Source organism: Pipistrellus hanaki (genome assembly GCF_964339955.1).
Source record: "Pipistrellus hanaki genome assembly, chromosome: 1".
Classification (NCBI taxonomy): Eukaryota; Metazoa; Chordata; class Mammalia; order Chiroptera; family Vespertilionidae; genus Pipistrellus; species Pipistrellus hanaki.
This window is the reverse complement of record NC_140503.1, coordinates 55,903,175-55,922,433: the sequence shown is the minus strand read 5'-3', so window position 1 is coordinate 55,922,433 and position 19,259 is coordinate 55,903,175. Positions and strand designations below refer to the sequence as shown.

At 42.6% G+C, this 19,259-nt stretch overlaps 2 protein-coding genes across 2 annotated transcripts in view; one reads left to right on the top strand and one right to left on the bottom strand.

The window, feature by feature from the left end:
• SHC4 (SHC adaptor protein 4) overlaps positions 1–19,259 on the bottom strand; it is a 113,000-nt gene that overhangs the window by 33,169 nt on the left and 60,572 nt on the right. Inside the window, exons 5-6 of the mRNA XM_084899093.1 lie at positions 8,345–8,398; positions 2,883–2,934 (exon numbers count right to left, since the gene is read on the bottom strand). Coding sequence (XP_084755219.1) covers positions 2,883–2,934; positions 8,345–8,398 — 106 coding nt within the window. The remainder of the gene's footprint in view (positions 1–2,882; positions 2,935–8,344; positions 8,399–19,259) is intronic.
• On the top strand, positions 12,462–14,206 carry EID1 (EP300 interacting inhibitor of differentiation 1). The gene has a single exon (XM_084883522.1). It carries the CDS (start codon positions 12,566–12,568, stop codon positions 13,079–13,081), a length of 516 nt encoding a protein of 171 aa, XP_084739648.1. The 5' UTR covers positions 12,462–12,565; the 3' UTR covers positions 13,082–14,206.

The following is a 19,259-nucleotide window of genomic DNA, read 5'->3' as shown; positions in this document are numbered from 1 at the left end:
CCTCCCAACACCACCAGCAAGTAGATGTGCTCTTCCCACTTAACACAACTGAGATTCAAGGATGTGCAACCACTTGACTAAGCTCCTATGGTGAGACGAAGGAAGAATCAGGGTTCCCATCCAGCCTGCCTGGCTCTAGCATCTTTCCTATTCTCTATCCAGTCTGAGGCTAAAGAAAGAAAAAAAACGGAACCCTATTTGGACTGTCTCTCAAATCCCAGCCATGAAGTCAGTCAACAGCTCCCACAAATGCCTTTTCAGAATCCCCAGCCAGGGTGCCTGTGGGTCCCTGAGGGTCCCATTTAAGCAGCTGGGCTCTGAGAATTACTCAAACACCAGAGCGAGGTCTCGCTGCGTGAATGAGCCACACGGCCATGGTCTCTGCCTCTGTTGTCTCAGTGAAGCAAAGGGGATATCCGCAAGCAGGCAGGTCCTCATTAGCCATTGCCCTCAGCAACCGGCACTCATCCCTGCATTTCTCACCACCAGTTACTGAGGAGCACTGGCATGCCCAGAGACAGTGGGCGCCTGATGGCAAAGTGACTGAGCCTCTAGATTTCCTGATCTGTTCTTCCTTTCATGCTGCTGTCCTTTCTAGCTTGAGATCAACGGCTTTGTTGTCCAGAGGCCTTCCTGGGAAGTCCAGGCTTCATTCAAAGAGCTCGCTCTTTTTGGGTATCCTTTGTTGTGCTCCCTCCTACACCCCCGTCTCCCTTCACTGGTTCCTGTCTCTCCCGCCCACTTATCTGTTCTTCATCCTATTGTTCAGTGAGTCCATTTCAATGAAGTGTTGCATAGTATTCACCACCTGTTCCTTCCTCTCCATCTTATCCGGGCCTTGTTCCTCTGGCAAGCAAGTTACAGAGCATCTGCGAGGTGCCAGCAGCTGGTCCCCACAATATCATTTCTGACCATCACAACAGCTTCCTGCGGTACGACCCCCCTGCCTGGTGCTTTCACTCTAACTCCACCCACTCCATCCTGCTGCCCAGGCTTCCTTCCGGAAACTCTCCTTGGTAAACAGCATTCGCCCCCACGATTGAGTCCCTGCTTATTAGCTCGCTTCTGTGTGCCCTCTCAATGCCTTTTAGGAAGGTGACCAGATCATCCCGCTTTTGGCAGGACAGTCTCGATTTTCAACAATTTTTTTCCCGGGTCCCACGGCGTTTTAAAAAAGTCCCGAATCTTTCCAAAAATTGGGACTTTTTTAAAACGCCATGGGACCTGGGAAAAAATTGTTGAAAATCGAGACTGTCCCGCCAAAAGCGGGACGATCTGGTCACCTTACTTTTAGACATTTTTCTTCATATACAATCTACATTCAACTGTCTTCTATTCACTTGCTCCCCGGCAAGCCATATAGATTTCCACTTCTGTGTCTTACAGATCTTTTTTAAAAAATATATATATTTTACTGATTTTTTACAGAGAGGAAGGGAGAGGGATAGAGAGTTAAAAACATTGATGAGCCGGGACCAGTTTGGCTCAATGGATAGAGCGTCGGCTTGGGGACTGAAAGGTCCCGGGTTCGATTCCGGTCAAGGGCATGTACCTTGGCTGCGGGCATATCCCCAGTAGGGGGTGTGCAAGAGGCAGCTGATCGATGACTCTCTCTCATCGATGTTTCTGACTCTCTATCTCTCTCCCTTCCTCTCTGTACAAAATCAATAAAATATATTTAAAAAAAATTAAAATTAAAATTAAAAAAAACATTGATGAGAGAAAAACATCAATCAGCTGCCTCCTGCACACCCCCTACTGGGGATGTGCCTGAAACCAAGGTACATGCCCTTAACTGTAATCAAACCCAGGACCCTTCAATCCGCAGGCTGACACTCTATCCACTGAGCCAACCCGGTCAGAGCCTTACAGCTCTTTGAATTTCCTAATTCTACTCCATATATACATAATAAACACCTTGGGACAAACTTAGTGCTGGCATGGCAGAGGATGCTGCCCAACTGATGGGTTCTGGTTAAGAAGAAGCATTTTCACACCCATCCCTATAGCAGAGTCTGAATGATCCAGAGTTAGGGAGGAGGAACAGTACTAACCATTCTGTCTAGAGAAGTCTAATGACCTAAGGAACATCAGGCCCTTGACCCCAGGTGCTGCTAGGATTTGTGTTTCTTGGATACCTTGCTAAATTCTGAGACAAGAAATCCAGTCAACTCATTCTTCCATTCACTCAGCCATTCAACAAAATTGGGTGCCAATTTTATTGGGTGTCACCTATGTGCTAAGCATTGCGATGAATGCTTAGGAGGAAAAAATAGTTCTTGTCCTCATAGAGCCTTGAATAGGAGACACAGACATAAAACACCAACAAGTGAGTAAATAAAAGAATAAAAATGTGGGAGGAATGTTAATAAGAAGAGAAATAAAGTGCAACAGAGTGGGATAGGCTGACTGGAGAGAAGAGGCGCTCAACCAAAGTCCCTCTGAAGGAGAGACATTTAAGCTAAGATCCAAAAGAGGAGAAGCCAAGCACTCAAAGTGACATGTCAGGCTTTTGAACAGCAGGTGCACAGGTTACACACACACACACTGAGGCTAATTATCTGTAATTCATTTGTCCACTGAAGATGTTCAGCTCTTTCTATCATAGTCAAAACAGCTTTTCTTTTGATTAAAAAAATAGATAAGACTTTTGGTTTATGGGTCTCTCACATAACCAGGATTTAAATCCACCTGTGTGTATATATATTTTTTCTACTTTGCTCTACCATTTATTTCCAACTCAAATTTACATAGTGTTTCCAGAACCCAATACAGCACTCTTAGTGATCCTCATCACTCTGTATAATGAAAACAACAATTTATGGCTCTTTAAAGTTGGTATACAGCAGCTCTTAAGAAAATCTAGAAGTTGCTTTCCATACCTCGTTGATTAACTGGATCTTTAGCTACGTAGGCAACATAGTCTGTAGTATCCTATAAAAAAGGGAAAACAATTGCATTTAAAACAAATGGAATGCACTGTTGAAAAAAAAGAGTACATTTAGGACATGATACAAAGACAAAGACTTAAATATTAAGGTTTTCTTTTTAAAGAAAAAAGAAAAGCATCTTAGGAGGGAACATAAATATGCACTTATATGATTTAGAAATTGTGGGGTCTGCTTTCTCTGCCTCTTGTGGAGAGAATCTGGAGATTGAAAATTTAGAGGCAGACCATGTCAGTAAGAATAAAAGAGAATACAGGTAGGTAATATGCTAGGACATATGTTCTAAAAAAAAAAATGATTAGGGACTGTGATTCTATCCCTGTGTTGAGAGTTGAAATACCAGGGGTTACCCAATCACAAAGGTGTCATCAACTTGGATGTGGGTGGCATCATGATGTTCCCATTGTCCAAACAGACACCATGTGCATCAGAAAATAATCCCATTAAAGAAACACTTTGCATTTTGTGGCTGTTGGCTTGTTTGCATGCAATGCACATTAACTTAAGGAACAATAAAGCAGAAATACAAGCATTTATTTGATCAAGACAGAGGAAGGAAAAGTCATTTATTAAAAAAAAAAAAAAAAGAACCCATTAAAACCTAAGGAGTTAAATAGAGAGAGAGCGAGAGATGTGCTGCTGACTTTGTAAAAACTAACAAACAAAAAGCCACTTGGTAATTCTGATTTTTATTGAAAACAGTAAGCTGATGAATGATAAGATTTGAATAATTAAAGATGCTTTTTGTTATCTCAGTTCTCATGAAAAAAATACACACTGCCATTGGAAGATTAGAAGCATGACTCTCTAGAGGGAAGATGCAATCAACTGGCAGGAAATAAAAGCCCGCGTCTGTAATACCATCAAGGACAATCATTTAATAACCGCAGTGAATCAAACGGGAAGTGGATCTCAGGATCTGCATAACTTTTCTTGAGTCATTTTAAAAAAACAGCACACTCGTAGGTAAATTTCTCGTATGCAAACAGGTAAAAGGTTTGAACTATCTTGTAAATATGTAAGTTCATGTCTCCAGGCTTTGTTTTCACATAATTTAGAAGGAAGGCCACAATGGCTGGGGGCTTAGCTGCTCTTTTGAAAGCTGAAGAGGTGGTATGGTGCTGCCAACGGTGTCCAATAGATTGGATGATGGGGTAGAGGTCCTGGGACCTCTGCAGACCTGTTTCCTCATCTTCAAAGGAGTGACCAACAGTCTTAGAGCTCTAAAATTCAGTAACTGGGATACCTGGGAGAACTTAAAGCATGTTAAAAGTAAAGCACAAATAGCTGAGACCTGTTTGGCTCAATGGATAGAGCGTTGGCTTGGGTACTGAAGGGTCCCAGGTTCGATTCCAGTCAAGGGCATGTACCTTGGTTGCAGGCATATCCCCCGCAGTGGGTGTGCAAGAGGCAGCTGATTGATGACTCTCTCTCATCGATGTTTCTAACTCTCTCTCCCTCTCTGTACAAAATCAATAAAAAAAATTTTTTTTTTTTAAAGTAAAGCACAAATAGCGGGAACACTACGGGAAAATGTATTTAAACCGGTCATACTCGTTAGTGCATTTCTGAAATGGAGCAAGTATATGTAGATGCAGAAGCATTATGGAGAAATGTCTCCAGGGCTGACAGAAGGAAGACAAGTAAGCCGTTTGTGAGAAGCGAGTAAAGGTGTGGGGGAGCAAGGGTCAGACAGTAAGGAAGAACACCCAGTATTTGTTAGACTTTTAGAAAGAAGGACACTACATTAGGCCATGGCGATGTAGCTAACCCTTGTACTCAGTCAAGCTGTGAAGTTGTGCATTGTCTCAATGAGTGTCCTAAAAAATATGGATGTGTGTGAGCAACATTGGGGATAGTTCTCTCGCATCACTCTGGGCCAAGCACCGTCAGTTTACATGCGTCATTTCAGTAAATTCTTGCCCTTCTGGGCAAGGGTGACCCTTCCCATTTTACAGGTGAGGGCCCTGCAGCTTGGAAAGGACAAATGGGTCAAGTCCACTTGACACCAGAGCCTCTTTCCTCTACTCCCCTGACCTGAGGGTGAACGTCACCTTCGTGCCAATGTGTACGAAGGCTCCAGTTTTCATTTCCAACCAGCAGGCTGCGGCCCCAGCTGCAGGGAGCACAGAAGTCCCGCGCCATTCAGTAGGTAAATACTTTCCCACAGTTGCTACAAGTTTGTTACTGTTTGCTTTTGGTAGGGGCCACGGCCCTTGGTGAGTTGGAAGAACTACAGAACTAAAGGCACATGAAGATGGTCTAAAAGTAATTGGGATTCTGGAGAACTACGAGCAGCATCACACAGGGCATGCTTATGGCAAATGCTTATGGCAAATCCTAAAAGTGACAGGAATCCTTAAAACTCAAAAGGGAAAACTTAAGGCAAATAGCAATGATTGTTTTTCACTTGACACTTATAGAATTCATTACTTTAAGTCTCTTAAAATAAGTATTGGAGTTCTTTCATGGATGATCAAACTAGAATGGGTGTGGGAGAGAAAAGACAGGGCTAGCTTTTCCAGGCTGGATTCAATAAACATGTCCCTTAGTGTCACTGTGAGACCAGATGATAAGGCTGGATAGATGGGGCTTCAGATTCAGAATTGGGGTCATACTGCAGCTGCTAAGTGGCAGGCACCCTGCATGTCCCCTGCTTGCTAGTGAGTTTGCTATAAGCCATTTGTGAAATCTCTTGGGGAAAAGGTGGAACTCTTATCATTTGGTTTATTTTTAAACTAGAAGCCCAGTGCACGAAATTCATGCACTGCAGGGGGGAGGGTGTTCCTCAGCCCACCCTGTCCCCTCTCACAGTCCAGGAGCCTTCAGGGTATGTCCTATTGACAGCTTAGACATTCTCCCTGCAAGCCTAAGCCATCAGTAGGCCTCCCTCTGCAGGAGGCAATCTGGTTGATCAAGGGAAGACACAGCCCCCATCATCCTGCTGCTGATGCCACTGCTGGCCTCTGCAGCTGCCAAGGTGTTTTCATCAACACGGATTCCAGTCCCTTCACCATGAAAAAATGACAACTTTCTTTAGGCATTTTCAAGATATCTCTTTCATAGGCTATGACATTTCTTTATTTCTTTCCCTTTTTTTTTATCCTCACTTGAGGATGTTTTTCCATTGATTTTTAGAGAGATGGAAGAAAGAGGGAAAGACAGAGAGAAACATCAGTGTGAGAGAGACACTTTGATTGGTTGCCTCCTGCATGAGCCCTGACCTGGGCCCTGGCCAGGGAGGAGCCTGCAGCCTAAAGTAAAACTGCTAAATTAGATACAATCTAGCTAATGTCCTATAGAACAATAAAACCATCACTTTTTGAATTGGTGTGTCTTCTAGACAGAAATTAGTTACATCTTTAAAACCCTAAAAACTATTTTCATCTTCTCACTTTGCTGATCATAATATATAACTTTCCAGGGCTGTAAAATGTCAAAATATATGGAACTTATTTAATTGTAAATAATGTTTCAGAGTTATGTGTTTCATAGAAAAGGAAATGATCATTCGGTGGGCCTATAATGCCCCAATTATACTGAAAGGACTTGCTGTCAACGTTTTACTCCAGGCCTATGCTGGGCCAAGGCCTGTGCTCCCAGGTTGCTTGGTGGGGCCACCCTGGCTTCCCAGGGCCAGCAATGGTTCCAGGAAGGCTGCTTTGGCAGGGCCACCCTGGCCTCCCAGGGGCAGCGATGGTCCCAGGAGGCTTCGGGTTTGGCGCCTATCCCCAGGATCCAGGCCACTTGGCGCCACCTACACCCAGCGATTTGGCGCCTGCATATGCAAATTAACCCACCATCTTTTTGGGCTGATTTGCATATTCACTCCTGATTAGCTGGTGGTCATTGTAGAGATACAGTCAATTTGCATCTTTCTCTTTTATTAGTGTAGATGATGGCACCATAGAACTAAAATATTCATTTGAGAATAACTACACACAAAGCTAAGCTAAAAAGGTGAAGTAGTGAAGCCTAATGGGGAAATTAAGTACTTATTCAATAAAAAAAAATTTTTAAAAAAAGAAGCAGTGATTTAAAATCCTGTAAAGATTGCTTTTCTTCCATATGCTTCAAGGACATTCTGAAGGCAAGTTGTCTACATTTGACCTGGTTAAACACTTTGAGGCACTGGTAACCAATGAGAAAACAAATAGATGTTTTAAAGAATGGGCTGATTTAAATAGCATATAACTATTATTTTACATATAAAATGTTATGCCAACACCCAAGAGGAGGAACTTAAATACAGTAAATGCCAGTATAGAAAGCAATAATTTGACACAGAACCTTCAGAACTTCATTTCCTTTCAGGATAGACTTATTTTTCCTTTAAATATTTAGCCTTGACATTAAAATCCATCAAAACTCTGCAGTGACAACAGCTGCCAGATCCAGTGTTTACTACCATTCGATACCTCTCTTGGGTTTCTGGCTTATGTGTCCTTTAATTTATGACCCTAAATTTTATTCCTCCAGTTGAAGAGAGAAGCTAAATGTGCTGGAGAGGAAAAAATCATCTGTTCAAGTGGGTTTATTGCCTCATTTCTGAAGGCTGTGCTCTTTAGTAATAAATGCAGAACAGAAGGTAAGGGACTGTCTGTTAGGACCAGGTCTTCATATGGTCCCCATGCTTTCCTGACATGCCTGATGATGGTCAGTCATCATGAAAGGCAGGCAGACTCCACCCTCCTTGAGCCTGCTACATGTGTGCAGGTGGAGAAATGTCAGGATGTCAAGGGGAGCAATGTCCCCCTTCTACTCTCTCAGTTTACACAGGTTTGTTTTCTGTTCAGCCACAGGCTTCTCAGCTTTGATGCCCTTCTCTTGCCACAGTCCAGAAATGGCGCAGCACCTAATCAGGGAGCACAGTAGGCTTGCAGATCCCCGCTGGCTCAGACCTGTGCCCTTCACACGAAATGAGCACCTGGTGGCCTCCTGGTAGCCAGAAACGGCAGTGCTCTCCCCACCTGAGTGAGGCCTCCATAAGCTTCTGCAAACCGGGCTGCTCATTCTAGAGGGGACTTAGTTGCCATGGATGTGCCAAATCCAATTGATTAGTAGCATCAGCCTAGAACTTTATGTGGAGAAGAATTCTAAGGAAGGACTGGCAACACATGTATGACACGTTTGTTTTTCATGACTTTGATGTGATTTGCAAGAAGCTTCTCAGATGATAACTCCCTGGCTATCTGCTTGCCTACTAATCCAACTATTTTAACCATAAGTGGTGGGATGTATTTTGTCAAAACCAAATTTTAAATTACTTGTTACATGTAGCTACTCACAAATTCTAGTAAGATATTTGGAGAGCACCTATAGTGGCTAACAAGCTTTACGTGGAAGTTTTTATAACTTACAAAAAAAAAAAAAGACCTTAGTGAACCCATACTTACAGGATCCCCTCCAGAGGCAAATGAAATAGACTGCATGTGATGATTTGCAATAATCTGGAAAACATAAAAAAAATAAACATGTGTGATGCTATAAATTAATTACTCCGAGTTACATACAATCTAACCGTAATGGACACCCATTTGCTTTGTTTTTGCCTGGACAGTATCCCTGTGGAAAGGACTCCACCCACATTTTATGAGAATCTCACTGAGATTCAGGTGGTTTGGACATGCCTGTCTCATTGCCTCTCTCCTTGCAGGTGGACACAGGGCCCAGGCCTAGCCAAACAGGAAACATCTGGATACAGCAGAGCCAATCTAAGTCTTTGGGGAGAAACTGATATGGACAACAGGAAAGGATACCTCTCTCGCTGCCATTCAGGACCATGTAAGCATAAAGCTTCCGGGACCCAGCCATCTTTTGCTGACATGTGGGAAAATCCCACTGGAAAAATGAAGCTTTCCCTCTGGGGAAAATCAGCTGGCAGATGAAAAATAGGTGGGGGGGGGGGGGAGGAGTATAGACTGACAGTTGGGGGTGGGAAGCCTGGGTGAAAAAAAGGTGAAGAGATTAAGGCAAAGAGCAAAACGAACACCTCACAGACAACAGTACAGTATGGTGATCACCAGAGGGAAAGGGGGTGGGGGAGGTAAAAGAGGTAAAGGGGGCATAAGCGGTGGTGGAGGGAGACTTGGCTTGGGGTAGTGAACACACAATACAGTATACAGATGATGTATTATAGAATTGTACACCTAAAACCTACAAAACTATATTAATGTCACCCCAATAAATTCAATAAAAATAAATAAAACTCTGGTTGTAACATTTGTTTCATCATTTCAACCAATACAATTCCTGTCCCCCTTTATTGTTTTTTTCTAGTTAACTTAGGTTTATATAAATTGGTTTGAACTGGATTTTCAGTCATTCACCACCAAAAGTATCCTAAGAAATTACCACTAAGATTTCCAATATGAAGTAACATTATTCAAGTGAACTGCATTATTTAACTAAGAAGACTGTTTCTCTCACTTGAGATTCTAGGATCACTTGTTCATAATCTCCAGGGTGAAATGACCTATTTTGCAGAAATGTGTTTGTCATACTGTTTTGAGGGTTCGTTAAAATATCAACTGTGCACCTATTACCTAGTCCTGTCTTCAGAAGTGTTTAACAGAATATGCTCAAGTAGCTTATATAAAACGACCAAGCGATTCTACTCCTAAATGTATATACAACAGGATTGTGTGAATATGTGCACCTAACGGTGTGCTAAAAAGATAAGCACCGTCCTTTTCATAAAAGCCCGCAACTGGAACCAGTCCCAGTGACGACTACAGTGATATTCAAGCAATGAACTACTAATAGCAACAACGTGCTTCTTGGGCAGAAGAAGCCAGACACAAAAAAATATAGGCTGAATGATTTCATTTCTATAAAGCTCAAAATGGCCAAAATTATTTTATCCTGCTTGAAGTCAGGATATTGGTTACTTCTGGGGCAAAGGAAGAGAGAGAAAATGGTTTTCTGGAATTATATGGTGTTTCTTTATCCCCATAATAGTTAAACAAGTATGTTCATTTTGTGGAAATCATTATTATGTGTGCAACTTTTCTCTATTTATGTTTTCTACTAGAGGCCCGATGCACTAAATTCCTGCAAGGGGCTCGGCCGGAAGGTCATCTGGAAGGTTGTTTGGCTGTCTGGTCTAATTAGCATATTACACTTTTATTATTATAGATATTTACATTTCAGTTATACAAAGATCAATGTCATTCCTTTATATCAGCAATAGCCAATTAGACACTGTATTTGGGGGTAAAGGAGGTACATTTACCAAAGTAACTACAGATAAATCTAAAAAGATCTGTGTAAAGTTTTTTTTTTTTTGTTTTTTTTTTAAACTTCATTGGAAGGCATAAATAACTACCTGAATAAGCAAAAAATAAAAAAGATACATATCACCTTTATGGATTAGAAGATAATATTGTAATGATGTCAATTCTCCTTCAAATTAATCTGTAATTTCCATGCAATTCCACTAAAAATTCCACCAATGTCATTCAGGGAACTTTTCATACTGCTTCTAAAATTCACATGGAAGAATAACAACTGTGCAAAAAAAGCTAAAGAACATTTTTAAAGAACAAAGAGACTAGCCTGGCTGGTGTGGCTCTGAGGTGGAGCATCAACCAATGAACCAGGAGGTCATGGTTTTCCCGATCAGGGCACAGGGCACATGCCTCATGCCAAAGTTGTGGGCTCAATCCCTAGTACGGGTGTGCAGAAGGCAGCTAATCAATGATTCTCTCATCATTAATGTTCCTATCTTTCTCCCTTTCCCTTCCTCTCTGAAATCAATGGAAATGTGTGTTTTTTAAAAGAACAAAGAGACTAGATTTTCCTTATAAGCAAGGCATATTATAAAACTACGGATTTCATTAGAATACAAAGTCGAAAAACAGTCACATATTCATGAACTTTTAGTCTATGATAAATGTCTTAGACAAAACGATAAGTGATTAAATTAGTGGAGGTGGCTGGCTTATATGGAAAAAAATATATAAATAACTCCTGTCCTCATACTATCTATATAAATAAATGTTTGATTCATTAAAAAAAAATCAACAAATACATCAGAAGGCAGATAAAAGATTATGCTTGTGAACCTTGATGTAGGAAAACCCCATCTTATTAGAAGACAAACAAAAAATCCCTTCAAATTAGATTACATAAAAACTCATTTTTAAAATTTGTTTTAGAAAAGACCCCTGAAACAGGACAAACAATAGGAAGAGAGAATATATTTAGAGCATGTAAAACAAAAGTATTCATATAGTCAGAGTTCATAAGGAGTTCTTATGTATCCATAAGAAAAAGAAATAAACCTAAAGAAAGACCAGTTAATTTTCAGAATACAAATGTTCAATAAACAAACTGAAAAAATAATCAGTGTCTAAGAAATCAAGACTATTCAAAACAAAACAAGATACAGTAAATTGATAAACTGTCCAAGTTCAACACAATCACGTGTGGCAAGGGTGTGGATATTCTCAAACACTGCTGGCTAGAACTGATATTTGTATAGCAACTTCAGAAAGCAATTTGACAGTATTTGTTGAAATTAAAGTATGCATACCCTATGATTCCACCTTTCAACTTCCAAATACTGCATTTATTCTAGAGAAACTGGCATATGTAGACGTTCATTTAGCCAGTTTATCAAAAAATTGGAAATGATTTTTGCATTGCTATATATATATATATATATATATATATATATATATATATATATATAGCAATGCAAAAATAGCTGAGGGGATTTGGTTTGTAAATTGAAGACAGCTATGTGAGACATTGGAAAAAAAAGTAAGATTTTTCCCTACTTCCCCTAAGATCCCTGCGAATGCCAAGAAAAAGGATTTAAAGCATACACATCAAATGGATGATAATGGAAAGTTACCTCTCGCAAAAAGAAATGGGACCAAGGATATATCCTCATTAGAACTTTTTTAAAAGAGCACGGGAAATATGCTTATTGAACTTCTAATGAGGAACATCGAAAGGGGAAAAAAAAAAAAGGTTTCATTCTTAAAAAGCTTCCAGATGCATTCTTAACATGTTGCTTTGAGGTTGAGAACCCAGTGTGGTTTGCAGGGGCCGATTCAGAAGTGCGTTGCGCGGACAAAGGGGTAGTTCGAGCCCGCGAGCAGCCGCGATGGCCGGGGGCGGCGGCGGCGGCGGGAGGAGGACGGAGGCGGGAGGAGGACGGAGGCGGGAGGAGGACGGAGGCCGGAGGAGGACGGAGGCGGGAGGAGGACGGAGGCGGGAGGAAGCAGGGGGAGGAGGAGGACGCGTTGCCACGGCGGCGCGCATCCCCCTGTTTGCAGCATCCTGAGCAGCCACGTCCTCCAGCGACGCGGAGACAAAATAACGCTCTTGCCAGGGCAGCCTCTGCAGACCACATCCCTTACTTGGACCGAACGCAACGCAGCCCTCCCGGCCGCGCAGGCGCGTCCCCGGCAGCCGGCGCGCGGGGCGAGGGGCGCGCGCGGGGCGGGCGCGGCGTCGGGGGGCGGCGCCGGGGGGGAGGAGGGGGGAGGGTCACCCTGACGCGGGGGCGCGCACGCCGCCGGGGCACGCGCACCGCCGTCCGGCCCCGCAGCACACGCCCCGCCCGAGCCCGAGCCAGAGCCAGAGCCCGAGCAGCTGCCGGCGCCATGGCGGACCTGTACGCGCTGTCCGTGCTGTACGAGGAGAGCAACGACCTGCAGATGGACGTGCTGGGCGGCGAGGGGGACCTGCCGCCGATGGAGGTAGGCGGCCGGGGCCCGCCGCTGCCCGAGGAGGAAGGCCCGATGGAGGAGGAGGGGGCGCAGGCCATGGCGGCGGCGGGGGGCCGCGGCCTAGCAGGCCGGCCCGGCCCCGAGGAGCTGCCGGCCGTGTTCGCGGGCGCCGACTTCGAGGCGGAGGAGTTCGATGACTGGGAGGACGACTACGACTACCCCGAGGAGGCGGCGCAGCGGCCGGGCTTCCGCGGCTCCGCGGCCCTGGACGAGGCCAACAAGATGTTCCTGCGATCCTCCGGGGAGGCGGGCGCGGACGGCGGCTTCCAGGTGCAGTACGAGAAGACCCCGTTCGACCAGCTGGCCTTCATCGAGGAGCTCTTCTCCCTGATGGTGGTCAACCGTCTGACCGAGGAGCTCGGCTGCGACGAGATCATCGACAAAGATTAGCTCCGTGCGGTTCCAGAGGAGGAGGAGACCCCGTGCGGGGAGGCCCAGCGTTCCACTGTCTCTCGGGTGTATTCCACATAGTTCCCGTGCCAATGAAACACTTGGTCTTCAACGAAAAAAAAATCTTTTGTTTTTCAGAATAGAATAGGGCAGTGACTGCACAGTGGTGAAAAAAAAAAGGGGGGGGGGGGGGAAATAACTGGTGAAGGAAAAGGATCTTAGGACTGTTGCAAACCTGTTTGTCCTGAAATACCATGGCTTTCTTTGACTTTGTGATTGATCCGGATTCTCTTCTTTGCGTTGGGGGAGAAAAAAAAATGACTTCCACATTCAACTCTAAGGAATGGTTTTGCAAGAATACATCGTGACCAAGACGAACTGCTGGCCAGTGCGAGAGCCCACTGATGCTAATGGCGTGAGGAAAAGGAATGTAGCCAGCCAGCGTAGGACACCAGATGTCTTCTGGGTGTATTGGACAGAAAGCCTATTGAGAAAACCTTGAAAATTCCACTTTGTGATCTATTCAAGCTATAGGAATCAAAGGCTAAATTTTTTTTTTTTTAGTAGATAATAATAATCAGGTGAATGTTATTAGCATCCCAGAAGAAAAAGCAAACCCCAGGAGAAAAAGGTATCATGTGAACTTCAACTTCTTAATCCTGTTCTAATCTGAAATTTTATTTGTACGTCTATCTTGATCATTTATAAAGCTGTTGTGATCTGTAATTCAAGAAATTCATTATCTTGATTGACCATTATTTTTAAAAGTAAAAAAATGAAATCCTTAGTAAATTTTCAAATGCAGACAATAAAATGTATGTGAACGTATCAAGAAAACTATTTCTAATAACCTCCATATCCTAGAGAAATTGTATTTTACCTTTAACTTTGCAGGGAAAAGACTGGTGGAACTTCATCATGGAAGAACTGTTAAAGTGAAAGTTGTCAAGTGAAAGAAAGGCCCTACATTTTAAAAGGACTCTTATGAACAGTTATGCCGTCAACCTTTAAAGGTTTCAAACCTATCCAGAAATTTCTGAGGTTTCCCTCTGTCTCCTCCTCTAATTAAGCTTGTTATTGGTTATGCACCAGCATTTGAGATAATAAAATTTCTTGTTCTGTGTATTTTGTTTGACTAATAATTAGTATGCACCCACACTTCATATACTATTTTTACTGTATTCTATTTCATTGCATTATTGCAGCCACTTCATGATTTAGATTTAACCACTATAAGGGAAAGTGTTCCAGCTTCAAATATGGGATTTGCAAATTAACTTGGGGAAACTAAATTGAGTAAATTCCTGTAAGAGCATTTGCCAACCTGGGAAAACCTGCCCTATTAGTGAGCATGTTATCTTATTAAGGTTCTAAAGTTCTAGGATAATTCTGTCAGAAGGCTGTGACCAGAGAAACAGTGTATGGGCAGGTCTTATGACCAATAAAGATGTTCTTGCTCCATTATGGCAACAGAAGACACATCTAATACAAAAGACACATCTAATACAACATGACAACTCGGGGGCCTTAGGGGGGTGGTTTTCTGTAAAACATGGGGCTGACAAGGATGATCATAAGAACACTAGCCTGGTGGGCAGGGAGAGGGGGGGGAGGGAAGAACTTCAACTTCTTAATCCTGCCTCCTCCGTGCCTCACTTCCACTGCATTTCCAGACAGCTCATAGCTGCAGTTAGGTGAGTCTGGATAAGTAATCAGTTGCCTGTGTGATGTGAATGAACAGTACAGTACCTGGAGGGGGGTTGGGGGGGGGGGAGGCAGGGGGAGGAAGAGGATGCAAATACACGAACTAACCAGCTGTGTTTATCTCCAGATAAAGATGTAAGAAATAGACACAGAAAAAACAGGTCCACAAATCCAGAGATGTGATTCTATTTCTCTGGGACTGATGGGGGAGCAAGAGGAGGGGGAGAGAAATACCACTCCCTGTTGGGTTTGAAGGCTTACTTTGGAGAGAAAGACCTGCCTTCTGCAGCTGACTCCGAATGCTTGTCTGTTGGTCTTAGAAACAGGCGGTGAACTGAGAGACCACTGAAATTAGTACTTGTTACTTTACTGAAGGTATAAAATGTTACCATCTTAACACCCCTGTTGGGAGTGTAAAATCATTTGTATTTCTATTATAAACCTTATCACAGACTGGACCCAACCTACCTGATTCAAATTTAGGCTCCACTACTTACTAGCTTTCTAAGTAGACAAATTACTTAATATTTCTGCCTCAGTCCTGAATTGAAAATAGGGATAATTATATGTAATTAGCATAGTAACAATTTAATGGAAACGAAAGAGATACATGGTAATAGAGATTAGGAAAAGCAATGTATCTTCATTTAATGGGTACTAAAGAAAGGATTCTGGGAAAATTCTGGCCCTGGTTTTGTGTGGGGAGAGAGGGAACTTAAGCTTATGAGTAAGCAGTGTGATTTGGGGAGCATTTTCTGCATCTGTTCATAAACATTACAAAATGCTTGCTTTAATCAGATATCCCGCATTGGCTGCCCGAAGGACAGATCTGTTTAGTTTGGCTCATAATTAAAGGCCAACACTTCATACTCGAGAGAGCAGTGAAATTCCTAGGTTTCCATCCTTTTTTTTTCTCCTTCAAAATTGGGAGAGCTGGCAGTCCTTGGCCTACAGTGACATGGAGAAAGCACCTGATTCACCTTTACTTAGGGAAGGTGTTCTGTTTGCATGACCCCCAGTGCTGTCTCTCTAACAGGAGTCCAAGTGGCACTCACCGTTTATTGTGCTTGCACCTCTTAAACTTTTTTTAGATATATTTTTATTCGTTTCAGAGAGGAAGGGTTTTTTTAAATTAATTTCAGAGAGGAAGGAAGAGGGAGAGAAACATCGATGAGCGAGAATTATTGATTTTCTGCCTCCTGCATGCTCCCTACTGGGGATGGAGCCTGTAACCTGGGCATGTGCCCTGACCTGGAATAGAACCCTGACCTGTTTCATAGGTCGATGCTCAACCATTGAGCCGTACCGGCCCGGCACAACAATGGTTTTTCTTGTGCCTAAACACTGCATTACCTGCCTGGACTCTGTAAATATTTGAGACTAAAGAATGTCTCTATTTCCTGTTTGGTTTTTAACCTTCCTTATCTCTTTGTTACTCTTCTCAATTTCAGTAGCTGTTAGAGCTGTGTGGTAGGAGATGTAGAAATGAATAAAGCAAAACTAAGAAGGGAAACTACTGAGACTGACATTTTTGCTTAAGGCACTAAAATACTATATTAAAATATGTCAAGGAGGTATGTTGTTTGACTTTTTAAAACAAGGAATATACAAAAACCATTTTTAAACCCTATAACTTGCTTTTCCAAATTATATTTTGCCTTCCCAAAATATAAGTTTTAAAAACTGCAAGCTTTACGTGTTTATTATAGTTTTCTTTCCTGCCTCTGAAGTCCTATGAGACATTTTCTGGAAGTGAATGGCTAGTTATATTTTTAAAGTTTCAGTGGCTGAAAATAAATGTGAACCATCTGACCCATAAAAATTCTGTCCTCTATGAATGTATCTATAAACTTGAGCCTGTTTATGTTTTCAGTCCAAAGTATATCTTAGAAGTTAAGGGAAGGGGAGGCATTAGTGTATCTTTGTATTTATCTTAGAACCTCAAAGGGTAGCTTTTTAAAAGGAGAATGTAAATACGAAGTCCTTTTCTCACGCTCTCTCCATAAGGTTGCTTCTTTGCTGCCTCGAACACTGAAGTTGCTCTTTTGATGGGATGTATGAAGCTTCTTGGGTTTAAGCATCTGGAGTGTGGCACATCTCTTTGTACAGTGCCCCCAGGCCTGCAGAATAGTTCAAAATTATTTGAACTGTGGGGTATCAGTGAGATCCTAACTTTGGTCACCATTCCAGCCCTGAGCTGAACACAACCCCAGGCCATGGCACCGGTGCAGAAAAGCTGTGGTTCACTCCCGAAGGTACCCCATTGCTGTAATGACTGATGGTGGAAGCTGCCCACCCCATTGTCCCTACTTCGGTTCTGCCCGAAAGGTGATGGGCGTGCGGCAATGTCATCTCTAATTGCAGGGGCCTGGGGAAGAAAAGGCAGTGGGGGTGAGGAAATGCTGAGAATAAACTAGAACCCCTGCCACACACATCACAACCCTGTGCTTCCTCAACTCCCCATTCCTCAGTCACCCTGTGGACTAGGGTGAGTGAGGAATTTTAAAGTCATTTTAAAAATGCTCTTTAGACGCTGCACGTGAGGCTGTCACCAGATTGGCTCCAGCTCTGCCTACTCTTCCCTCCCTACAAAACTCTGAGACAATTCTCGAATTGTCTCCTATACTCAGTGAAATCTCATAACCAATAGCATTGAGCGTCCCTGATACTGTACACAAGGTTGAAAACTAAACATAAACTTTAAATCTACGAATGTCTTGAAGACAAAGCATCTGAAAGAATGTTTTACCTTCCGCCCAGCTGTGTGGCGCCTCCCAAGGTTCCCCTGCCACTGTAACAGAGGTGTCACCTCTCCTGGATAACCAACAAGGACCCAATGACACAGGAATCTGTTTTGAACTCCTTAATAGTACGCATTTTTCTCTATGATGATTTATACTACTGTGGAATCAATGTATTTAATTCTGCTTTTGGATTAAAAAAATAAAACAGTCCTCAACAACCCAAGTGAGTTTTTTAGCCAAAAAAAAGGAAATCAAAGTGTATGGAACTCTACTTCTATGTTACTGACAATTTTATAATGTTATATAATATGCTTCCCCCATTAAGTACTGAGTATATGTAAAGGATTCAAAGAAGGATGTTTGGTAAATAATAATAATAATAGATACCATGTGACTGGCACTGGGCTAAGTGGTTGACATCCATGATCTCACCTAGTCCTCTAAATGACCCCATGAGACAGATTATTGCTAAATCCGTCCCCTCAGAAACTCGATGAAAAGGTACTATCACCCTCTTTCACTGATGAGAAACACTGAGTGGTAGGGTAACTTGTTCATTCATAGCAAAGCCAGGATTTCAACCTATATGTGACCTCAAAATCTCCTAGTGTTTTAGAGAGGAAGGGAGAGGAAGAGAGAGAGAAACATCAGTGATGAGAGAGAATCATTGATTGGCTGCCTCCTGCACACACCCTACTGGGGATCCAGCTGGCAACCTGGGCATGTACCCTTGTTTGGAATCAAATCTGAGACCCTTCAAGTGGATGCTCTATCCACTGAGCCAAACCAACTAGGACACAAGCAATGCTGTTCTTTAAGAAATAAGGTTAGCCGAAGCCAGTTTGGCTCAGTGGATAGAGCGTCGGTCTGCGGACTGAAGGGTCCCAGGTTTGATTCCGGTCAAGGGCATGTACACTGGTTGAGGTCACATCCCCAATTGGGGGTGTGTGGGAGGCAGCTGGTCGATGTTTCTCTCTCATCGATGTTTCTAGCTCTCTATCCTTCTCCCTTCCTCTCTTTGAAAAAAATCAATAAAATATATTTTTTAAAAATAAAAGAAGGTTAACGATAAAAACTCAGTATCATAAGTCATCAAAGTTGAAAAAATTATGTTTATACAATAACATTTTAGAAAGCTTTCAACTTCAAGATTTGTAAGAAAATGTTTTCTGCTTAAATTTCAGTTAGCTATAACATTAACCTTAGCATCACCCTTCCTCTGTGCTTAATTCTGATCATGAAATTGCTTATTTTTTTAATCCTCGCCTGAAGTCAGTTGATTGCCCTTCTGTTTGCTCCCCAATTGGGGATCAAACCCACAACCCAAGTACGTGCTTTGACAGGGAATTAAACCAGCACCCTTTTGGTACATGGGACGATGTTCACCATTCGGGCCAGGGTAAAATTGCTTTTTCTTCCAGAAGGATTGGTAGAGAATAATAAATGACTGATTAAAAAATAAATGTTGACCAGCTGGTATGGCTCAGTGGGTTGGGTGTTGTCCCATGCACCAAGAGGTCACCAGTTCAATTCCCAGTTAGGGCACATGCCCGGTTTTGAGCTCTATCCCCAGGAGTGGGTGTGCAGAAGGCAGCCGATCGATGTTTTTCTCTCATCAATGTTTCTCTCTCTCCCTCTCCCTTTCTCTCTAAAAATCAATAAAAACATATTTGAAAATATAAAAAATAGGTGTTGCCAAATGGTATTTATTATATTATTTGCACTTTGGT

Bases quoted from the DNA above. Each gene is read 5' to 3' on its own strand.
- EID1 (XM_084883522.1), top strand. From the start codon at position 12,566: ATGGCGGACCTGTACGCGCTGTCCGTGCTGTACGAGGAGAGCAACGAC.